General features: G+C 54.3%; 1 protein-coding gene across 1 annotated transcript; it reads right to left on the minus strand.

Moving 5' to 3' along the window:
• Positions 1–7270: 7270 nt before the first annotated feature.
• On the minus strand, positions 7271–10281 carry LOC129398513 (protein FAM90A15-like). The gene is made up of 4 exons (XM_055116190.2): positions 10159–10281; positions 9465–9664; positions 8898–9006; positions 7271–8233 (listed from the first exon to the last, which is right to left on the minus strand). The coding sequence occupies exons 1-4, from the start codon at positions 10279–10281 to the stop codon at positions 7271–7273; spliced, it is 1395 nt and encodes a 464-aa protein (XP_054972165.2).
• Between the last annotated feature and the right edge of the window lie 803 nt (positions 10282–11084).

Genomic DNA, 11084 nt, shown 5'->3' on the forward strand with positions numbered 1-11084 from the left:
CAAGTTCGGTTGTGGCTGGCGGAGGTTGGAGATTCTCCGGGGCCCCCAGCTCACCTCCCTGGATGGCGCTTTCGGGGATCTGGAAGGGACCCAGTCTCGGTTTCTTGGGGAAGTTCAGGAAAGACTGAATCCGAGCCTGAGCAGGTCTCTTGGCTCCTGGCCCGAAGCTGAGATTGGAGCCTAGGCCCAAGCTGTGTGTGGCGGCTGGCGGGCAGGGCTGTGAGGGCACCGCAGGACGTTTGTCCTGTGCCTGGGGTCTGATGGCCTGGAGCAGGCCGTGGGTTTTGGAGGCAGCCTGGGGAACTTCTCGGCAGCCACCCTCAGGGCTGCTGTGTGTCGGCTTCACCACGAGGAGAGGCTCGGGGCCCTGCTGCCTGACTGCAGGCTGAGGGATGTCGGCCGCAGCCCCTGTCTGTCTTTCCTTTGGTCCAAGACTTGAGGAGGAGCTCAGACTGGCTTTTCTGAGGGGAGACGGCGAAGCCAGGACGGAGCCCCTGTCAGACCTTTCGGTAGCTGAGCGATCAGCGAGGACAGGGCCCAGGCGCGGCCTCTTACTGGTTGTGTGGACCGGCATTGGCCCGCTTGCAACCTGAAAGAGAGGAAACAACACAGGTTAGAAGTTCCTCCGCATGGAGCCAACGTGAAAATCAAGCACATCCAAAGACAAGGTGCACACGCCATGAAATTCTTAGTACAGTATCGACAGGCGGTCCTTGGAAGTAGGGACAGACCCTCCACCTGAGTGCTGATCAGGACAAGACACATGAAAGATGCGCTCTCGAGCTATGTGTAGCTGATCTAAGCACACCATTGTTCAAAAGATCGCGTCTTGGGCATTAACTGGATCAAAGCGCCTCCACTCAGCCTTCCATGAAGTGGAACGGACTGATGCCCTTCCGAAGGCAGGTTGGTGGCTCAAGGGTACTCAGGACGTCTTCTCTGGACACATGCATGTTCCTGGGTTTAGCCTTCTCCACGTTTGGGGCCTCTGAGGGACTAATTTCCTCATGCCGCTAGGAACATGTTGTTGGCAGGCTTGCCATAATTGGACAGAAAGAAAGCAACAGGAAATACGGCATCTTCAGATGCCTTGGCCTGGAATCAAATTGACCTGGAAGGATCGTGGAGTCCCTGACCCCAAGAAGGCAAGAAAGAGGGGTTCCCCGATTTCCTCCCGCAGACGGGAAGCTGAAAGGAAATCAACCAGGGTGACCTAGAGGAGAAAAGGACCAGGGGCCCGGGGTGACTCTCACCCTCAGATAATCAGAAGATTCCGTGGATCCTTTTCGATTCGGCAGCGGCTTCTCTGGAGGTTTCCCAGAAAATATGTGGAGGAGAGCCTTCCTCTGCGGGTCTTGTTGCCTGCAGAACAGAAAAAGGTCAGGCCGTGCCCCCTGGTTTTCCCCAGGAGACAGGGAGAACCCTGTGTGGGGCCCAGCCCCGTTCCGTGTTTTGTGATACAGAAATGGACATCTGGTGCCCTTTCCGCCTCTGCACCTTCCCTCACGTGCCAACCTTCCCGTCCCCCAGGTGGCCCTCTAGGCTTCCCAACTAAGGACTGTGATTTGGATTCCATCGCTTTTCCCCCTGTCGTGGGGAACGTGCACGAAGCGCCCCCGCCTCTCCCCGTCCCTGAATCTCCCAGAGCCAAAGGAGCTCCTGGGTGTGGAACCCCGGAGGACACGGAGCTCCGGCCTATTTCTCTGCAGCGTTCCTTCCCTGGCCCGGAGACGGAAAGGCACACGGTGTGCAGGTGCAGAGACACCATGTCCTTAGGAGGCAGTACCCTAAGAGTGGTGAAAACCCCTCCCACTGCTCACCTTGGTCTCTCTTCCTTCTCTCCCTTATCCTTGTTCAAGGGCCCCGGGTTGGCTTCAACCTGGGGCTTCCATGGTTTCAGGTTTTCCTTCCCTTCCTTTTCCCCCAAGGTCGCTGGAACCAGGGCTGCCTTCCAGCACTTCATGGGGCACCTGGTACTTCTGGCCGTGTGGCCAAAGGCCCCGCAGTTCTTGCACTTGAGCTGTGGGTGGAAAGGAAGTGATGTCGGTGAGTGAGCTGAAGCCACAGGCAGCGATCCCACGTCCACATTGGGACGGATTGTGAATTCAGAGCTGAATAAGGATTCCAAAGAGGGGACACCGGCATGGGGGCCGTTAAGTGCTGGGAGAGTTCGGATACGATGTTCCCTCCCAAAGCCCACGTGACGGAGGAACTTTGAAAGGAAGGACTCAAGGTTCCAAGGGGCACGACGGTGAACCCGAAGTCAACAACACAGCCAAACGTGGCTACACAGGACTCTAAGTAGAAAGGGAGGTTGCCCCCAAGAGTCTCTCAAGGGACCTATCGGGCCGGGGAGAAGGTCCCAAGCCACGCCCACCTTGGATGGGAAAAGCAACCTGGGTGGTGGTGACAGAGCTCTTTGGAATCCAACCCAGTCTCTGAGGACCGTGTGACACCCCCTCCCCCCGTCCCCACCCCCACCCCGATACCCAAGAGATCCAGGGCTAGACTTACCCTGGGATCTTCTTCATCGGGCGGGGGAGCCCTTGGCCCAACTGGGGCCCTCCGCTGCTTCTGGAGGGTCTGGGCTCTCACCAGTCTCTTGGCCCAAGATTTGGGGTCCCAACGTGCCATCATCTTCGTCGCCTGGGGGTTTTGTGACCGCCTTTTTCAGGGGTTGACTGTTGGGTCACCTGAAACACACACAAACACACACATGTCGATGGTTAAGCACATTGGATATTCACACACCCACAGGAAGCCACCTGCTAACTCCCTGCCGGTGTGGACATGAGGAGACCTCACCACCAGTCGGTCAAATCTGTAGAACACAATGTGCTGTGTGCATCCTCGGATACTGTGTGTTCCTCTGCCATGACTACCTAGTCCAAGAGTAAACCGCACCTGCCACAGGGCCCGTGGCCTAGGTATGGGGAGTTGAGCTTTCAACCCCAAACAAGCAACTGATTCTGGAGACTGGACTTAAGTCTCTCACGATTCACTCCGGTAGAAGACACGGTGATTCTATCTCCCTTGACGGACAGAATGATCGAAGACACAGGGCATGGCTTGTGCCAACCTTTGGCAGGTCTGTTTGAAGTCAGGGATAAGGGATGCTTCCTGTGACAACTTGAATCGCTACTCTGGCCATTTCATTAGGCAACTTCCAAACACAAATTCATAGAGAGAAGTTACCTTCCTCTCTACCACACTAGCAGGTGATGGTCTTTCCTGTTCTACCTTTTGGCTTTAGCTCCAGCCCCTCTTTACTTATTTATTTTTTCTGGTATTTTACGCATACCACACGAATTCATCTGAACAAACGGGGAACAAGTGCCACATCGCATCGACGTCTTACACGGCTGAAGGGCAAACCACCCTTTTTTCCAAAGTCCTTTTTCCATTTACCCACCAATTCAGCATGCTGCAGTACATTTCTTTTCGCATTCCCATCTTGGTCTTATCCCACATGTGGAGACGGATATGTTTTCTCGTTTTCTGTTGCAAGAATTACTAGTAACGAGAACACATCCTTCCCCACCAGCAAGCCCCAGTGTGATCGGTTTCTTTCGGCCTCCTGTGTCTCTTCCCCCCACCCCCACACCCCTCAGGGATTGCGTGAAAAAAACAATAGTTCAGTGAAACTAACCTGAAATTACATGTCTACTTGCTTTCCCCGGCTGGCGCTGAGATGGGCAGGTGCTGGAGCAGCCCCGCTGGAAGCGAGGCAGCATCCAGGACGACGGAGGAAGGGGCGGAGAGGGACCTCTGCTTTCCAGGCTGCCTTTTATACTGCCTCTTGTCACCTGACATGGAACGTACCCTAACCTAATCAGTTACCTGTACCTTAATTGCAATTAACTTAATCCAATTACGTGACCTGGAAAGGTCTATCTGCATAGCCCACTCTAAGATCATGTCCACTGCTGACAGACATTCTAAAACCTACGTGTACAGCTGCAAGCTTTGAAGAATAGATGCTCCCTGTCAGACATGTAACACTGGTGCCTGTACCCCTGTCTTCTTTTCCATCTTTTTGTTTTGTTTTGTTTTGTTTTGTTTTAAAAAAATGTGGTAAAATAGACACCTTTTAATTGGACCACATTTAGTCTATCTCGACGTGGGCCTCAGTGTCATCAAGGAGATTCTCCTTGACATGCAGTCACGGCCATGATCCATCTTCAGAGCTTCTCTTTCTTCCCCAAGGTAAGTCTGTCAGCAGAGAACCCTGACCGCACCCTCATGTGTTTTCTCCTCCAGGAGGCGCTTGGAAACCACCGTGAATTGGACCGCACTGGGAAACACAGATGAGGAAAGTCAACAACGCTTTGTCCTTCAGTGCCTGGCTCCTTTTTCAGCTCGTCTTGCGACTCCAGGCATTATGCCTGAAAAGTCTCCCAGACGCCTGTGAGGCTCTAATTCCCTGGGTCCCATTGCCATGTCTCTGGATTTGCGAAGATCCACCGCACCTTCTGTGGAACTCCCGCGTCGGTGAACTTTTGTGCCACGGCCCCTAATTCTGCCCATGGTCATCTGCAGCTGCACGACTTAGGGTCCATGTTCCTTGGACGGGAAGAGACAGGCAGGAGTCGGAATGATGAACCAGCACACTGGGGCATTTTCTCACGTAGCCCAAGTGACCCCATGGTGTTCTTGAGCTTTGGAACCAGTCGCGTCCCCTTTGACACTGCACCCGGCTCCCAGTCTCTCAATCGTGTTGGCCCTCCGGCGATCTCCCGTTGGATGAATTGCTCCTGCTGAAACTCGAGTCCCCCTTGATTTGCGCTTCATTAATTATTCATGATTCAGGTTGGAAGGCCTGCTGACGACCCCCTGTGGCCGTTCTCTGAGCTTTCCTGTCACATCGTTTCCTTCCACGCTCTTTGGTTCCTTATGGTCCTGCTCCTTCTGCTGTCAGAGGAGCAGAGAGTTGATCTTATTGATTCTGGATACGGATACTTTCTAGGTGATCTGGATAATCCAGATAACGACCCTCAACAGCGGCGGAAAGGGAGCAGCCATTTGGTGTGTCTCAGAAAATCCCGCTCAGTTCCGAGGCCCCCTAGATGTGGAATCCTGCTCAGAGTTGTTCCCAGGTCAGAGAATGGAGAGAGCCTGTGCATGATGGGATCTCCCTGCCTAGATCTTTCAGTGAGTCTCTACCTCAGCTACTCTTAGGATCAGGGGGAGAACCACGGTGTCAGACATCCGGAAAGAAGACGGGATGAATGTTTTACCTCTGAAGTACATCCCAAATGTGGGAGTTGACTTCAGCTTTGCTGGGGTCTATTTGGCCAGTGAAACTCTGCCTGGTTCATTCGCACATCCGGAAGCCACTTCACGGGGGGCCGTCGCAACTGGAACCACACACTTGGCATCGGCGGTTGAGCCAAATGGGGACCCGTGGTGCAAGCAACGCTCCCCACGTGTTAGCGTGGGTGAGATTCGGTTGGTGGAATTTTACTAGGTGCGTGTTAGTAGAGTGGGGCTGAGGTTTTCTTGCTCCTGTGGTTGTATACGAAGTCAAAGGTCCTGCCCAGCCCTGCGGTCCCCTCAGTCAACTCTGTTTCGGAGACATAACGATTTGGATTGCCAACAAGTCAAGAAATGTTCAAGCCCTTGGATGTAGGGTAAAGAAAGGGAGATCAGACTGTCACTGTGTCTATGTAGAAGGGGAAGACATAAGAGACTCCATTTTGAAAAAGACCTGTACTTTAAACAATTGCTTTGCTGAGATGTTGATCATTTGTAGCTTTGCCGCGGCCCCTTTGACCCAACTTGGAGCTCACAAAAACCTGTGTTGTATAACATCGAGGCTTAAGGGATCTAGGGCTGTGCAGGGCGTGCCTTGTTAACCAAATGTTTACGAGCAGTATACTTGGTAAAAGTCATTGCCATTCTCTAGTCTCAATAAACCAGGGGCACAATGCACCGTGGAAAGCCACAGGGACCTCTGCCCTTGAAAGCAGGGTATTGTCCCAGGTTTCTCCCCATGTGACAGTCTGAAATATGGCCTCGTGGGATGGGAAAGACCTGACTGTCCCCCAGCCTGACACCCGTAATGGGTCTGTGCTGAGGTGGATTAGTCAAAGAGGAAAGCCTCTTGCAGTTGAGATGCAGGAAGGCCACTGTCTGCTGCTTGCCCCTGGGAACTGAATGTCTCGGTGTAAAGCCCGATCGTACATTTGTTCAACTCTGAGCTCGGAGAAAAGCTGCCCTGTGGCGGGAGGCGAGACGTGTTGGCAGTAATGCTGCCTTGTTATTCTTTACTCCGCTGAGATGTTTGGGTGGAGAGAAACATAAATCTGGCCTACGTGCACGTCCGGGCATAGTACCTTCCCTTGAACTTAGTAATGATATAGATTCTTTGGCTCACGTGTGTTTTTTTTGTTGTTGTTGTTGTTGACCTTCTCCTTATTATCACCCTGCTCTCCTACTACATTCCTTTTTGCTGAAATAATGAAAATCATAATCAATAAAAACTGAGGGAACTCAGAGGCCGGTGCCGGTGCAGGTCCTTGGTGTGCTGAGTGCCGGTCCCCTGGACCCACTGTTGTCTCCCTATACTTTGTCTCTGTGTCTTATTTCTTCTCTCCGTCTCTCATCCCACCCGACTAGAAACACCCACAGGTGTGGAGGGGCAGGCCACCCCTTCACTCGGAAAATCAGTTAAACACAAACACGGAATGAGAGTCAAAAGACAATATGTCATCTTTTTGAGAATTTTATTCACTTCAAAACCAATTAAACACACACATGTACAAAGGCATTCCACAGCCCAGTTTTCGAGGCTGAGGAAAGACCCCGAGAGCGCTCTGCACAGCACGCTTCCCAGCGTCCGAAACACTGCTCTCAGGGCGGGGCACAGCGGAAGGGCTGCACCTCTCAGGGTTCCCTAACTTTTCTCTTATTCAGTCATCTAGAGAGCAAATACACAGTAATTCCCCAGTTTCCTATTGACGTCCCAGCGGAAGTCTGACTCCTGCGCGTCACGCAGTTTCTGAGGCAACGAATCTCTGGCACGGAAGCTTTTCCTGGCGCGTTTCCGGAGAACCACGCGAACTACAACGTCCCTCACCAGAATTCAATGAGGCAGAGTCCCTGCATCTGCTCCCTGCCTGGCCTGGGCTCCCACATCCACAGAAGCGCCACAGCCGGGGAGCTTCGGAGTCACCGCACAGAGTCTGCTCTCTGCTCTGCACTCCTCAGTCCCACAGTCCCCTCCAAGTCACGGGAGCTGGAGGCCAAGGAGCCCCTGCCACCTGCAGTCTCACTCCAGGTCAGAATCGCTGTCCTCTGAGGAGGAGGAAACCTGAAGGTCCTCATAGAGGACGCTCGGTGGGACACGAACACGGGGACCCTCAGACTTCTCTGACACATGAGGGCTCTGAGCGAGGAAGGCTCCCGGCTTCTCAGGAGAGTGAAATGAGGGGGCCGCCAGGAGGCTGGAGCTCCAGCGTCCGTTTTCCAGTCTCCGGAAGAGCACTCTGAGAGGCTGGGCCCCATCATGGCTGGCCGCTGGGTGATGGGACATGGTGCAGGCCTGGGCAGTAGGCAGGCAAAGTCTGCTGTGCGGAGGCTGCCGGTCGACGCTGGGCACCTGGGCGGGTGTCCTCCTGCCCATCTGGGGCGACGTACTTGGTCCAAGTTCGGTTGCGGCTGGCGGAGGTTGGAGATTCTCCGGGGCCCCCAGCTCACCTCCCTGGATGGCGCTTTCGGGGATCTGGAAGGGACCCAGTCTCGGTTTCTTGGGGAAGTTCAGGCAAGCCTGAATCCGAGCCTGGGCAGGTCTCTTGGCTCCTGGCCCGAAGCTGAGATTGGAGCCTAGGCCCAAGCTGTGTGTGGCGGCTGGCGGGCAGGGCTGTGAGGTCACCGCAGGACGTTTGTCCTGTGCCTGGGGTCTGATGGCCTGGAGCAGGCCGTGGGTTTTGGAGGCAGCCTGGGGAACTTCTCGGCAGCCACCCTCAGGGCTGCTGTGTGTCGGCTTCACCACGAGGAGAGGCTCGGGGCCCTGCTGCCTGACTGCAGGCTGAGGGATGTCGGCCGCAGCCCCTGTCTGTCTTTCCTTTGGTCCAAGACTTGAGGAGGAGCTCAGACTGGCTTTTCTGAGGGGAGACGGCGAAGCCAGGACGGAGCCCCTGTCAGACCTTTCGGTAGCTGAGCGATCAGCGAGGACAGGGCCCAGGCGCGGCCTCTTACTGGTTGTGTGGACCGGCATTGGCCCGCTTGCAACCTGAAAGAGAGGAAACAACACAGGTTAGAAGTTCCTCCGCATGGAGCCAACGTGAAAATCAAGCACATCCAAAGACAAGGTGCACACGCCATGAAATTCTTAGTACAGTATCGACAGGCGGTCCTTGGAAGTAGGGACAGACCCTCCACCTGAGTGCTGATCAGGACAAGACACATGAAAGATGCGCTCTCGAGCTATGTGTAGCTGATCTAAGCACACCATTGTTCAAAAGATCGCGTCTTGGGCATTAACTGGATCAAAGCGCCTCCACTCAGCCTTCCATGAAGTGGAACGGACTGATGTCCTTCCGAAGGCAGGTTGGTGGCTCGAGGGTACTCAGGACGTCTTCTCTGGACACATGCATGTTCCTGGGTTTAGCCTTCTCCACGTTTGGGGCCTCTGAGGGACTAATTTCCTCATGCCGCTAGGAACATGTTGTTGGCAGGCTTGCCATAATTGGACAGAAAGAAAGCAACAGGAAATACGGCATCTTCAGATGCCTTGGCCTGGAATCAAATTGACCTGGAAGGATCGTGGAGTCCCTGACCCCAAGAAGGCAAGAAAGAGGGGTTCCCCGATTTCCTCCCGCAGACGGGAAGCTGAAAGGAAATCAACCAGGGTGACCTAGAGGAGAAAAGGACCAGGGGCTCGGGGTGACTCTCACCCTCAGATAATCAGAAGATTCCGTGGATCCATTTCGATTCGGCAGCGGCTTCTCTGGAGGTTTCCCAGAAAATATGTGGAGGAGAGCCTTCCTCTGCGGGTCTTGTTGCCTGCAGAACAGAAAAAGGTCAGGCCGTGCCCCCTGGTTTTCCCCAGGAGACAGGGAGAACCCTGTGTGGGGCCCAGCCCCGTTCCGTGTTTTGTGATACAGAAATGGACATCTGGTGCCCTTTCCGCCTCTGCACCTTCCCTCACGTGCCAACCTTCCCGTCCCCCAGGTGGCCCTCTAGGCTTCCCAACTAAGGACTGTGATTTGGATTCCATCGCTTTTCCCCCTGTCGTGGGGAACGTGCACGAAGCGCCCCCGCCTCTCCCCGTCCCTGAATCTCCCAGAGCCAAAGGAGCTCCTGGGTGTGGAACCCCGGAGGACACGGAGCTCCGGCCTATTTCTCTGCAGCGTTCCTTCCCTGGCCCGGAGACGGAAAGGCACACGGTGTGCAGGTGCAGAGACACCATGTCCTTAGGAGGCAGTACCCTAAGAGTGGTGAAAACCCCTCCCACTGCTCACCTTGGTCTCTCTTCCTTCTCTCCCTTATCCTTGTTCAAGGGCCCCGGGTTGGCTTCAACCTGGGGCTTCCATGGTTTCAGGTTTTCCTTCCCTTCCTTTTCCCCCAAGGTCGCTGGAACCAGGGCTGCCTTCCAGCACTTCATGGGGCACCTGGTACTTCTGGCCGTGTGGCCAAAGGCCCCGCAGTTCTTGCACTTGAGCTGTGGGTGGAAAGGAAGTGATGTCGGTGAGTGAGCTGAAGCCACAGGCAGCGATCCCACGTCCACATTGGGACGGATTGTGAATTCAGAGCTGAATAAGGATTCCAAAGAGGGGACACCGGCATGGGGGCAGTTAAGTGCTGGGAGAGTTCGGATACGATGTTCCCTCCCAAAGCCCACGTGACGGAGGAACTCTGAAAGGAAGGACTCAAGGTTCCAAGGGGCACGACGGTGAACCCGAAGTCAACAACACAGCCAAACGTGGCTACACAGGACTCTAAGTAGAAAGGGAGGTTGCCCCCAAGAGTCTCTCAAGGGACCTATCGGGCCGGGGAGAAGGTCCCAAGCCACGCCCACCTTGGATGGGAAAAGCAACCTGGGTGGTGGTGACAGAGCTCTTTGGAATCCAACCCAGTCTCTGAGGACCGTGTGACACCCCCTCCCCCCGTCCCCACCCCCACCCCGATACCCAAGAGATCCAGGGCTAGACTTACCCTGGGATCTTCTTCATCGGGCGGGGGAGCCCTTGGCCCAACTGGGGCCCTCCGCTGCTTCTGGAGGGTCTGGGCTCTCACCAGTCTCTTGGCCCAAGATTTGGGGTCCCGACGTGCCATCATCTTCGTCGCCTGGGGGTTTTGTGACCGCCTTTTTCAGGGGTTGACTGTTGGGTCACCTGAAACACACACAAACACACACATGTCGATGGTTAAGCACATTGGATATTCACACACCCACAGGAAGCCACCTGCTAACTCCCTGCCGGTGTGGTCATGAGGAGACCTCACCACCAGTCGGTCAAATCTGTAGAACACAATGTGCTGTGTGCATCCTCGGATACTGTGTGTTCCTCTGCCATGACTACCTAGTCCAAGAGTAAACCGCACCTGCCACAGGGCCTGTGGCCTAGGTATGGGGAGTTGAGCTTTCAACCCCAAACAAGCAACTGATTCTGGAGACTGGACTTAGGTCTCTCACGATTCACTCCGGTAGAAGACACGGTGATTCTATCTCCCTTGACGGACAGAATGATCGAAGACACAGGGCATGGCTTGTGCCAACCTTTGGCAGGTCTGTTTGAAGTCAGGGATAAGGGATGCTTCCTGTGACAACTTGAATCGCTACTCTGGCCATTTCATTAGGCAACTTCCAAACACAAATTCATAGAGAGAAGTTACCTTCCTCTCTACCACACTAGCAGGTGATGGTCTTTCCTGTTCTACCTTTTGGCTTTAGCTCCAGCCCCTCTTTACTTATTTATTTTTTCTGGTATTTTACGCATACCACACGAATTCATCTGAACAAACGGGGAACAAGTGCCACATCGCATCGACGTCTTACACGGCTGAAGGGCAAACCACCCTTTTTTCCAAAGTCCTTTTTCCATTTACCCACCAATTCAGCATGCTGCAGTACATTTCTT

Source organism: Pan paniscus, chromosome 7 (genome assembly GCF_029289425.2).
Source record: "Pan paniscus chromosome 7, NHGRI_mPanPan1-v2.0_pri, whole genome shotgun sequence".
NCBI classification, from domain to species: Eukaryota; Metazoa; Chordata; class Mammalia; order Primates; family Hominidae; genus Pan; species Pan paniscus.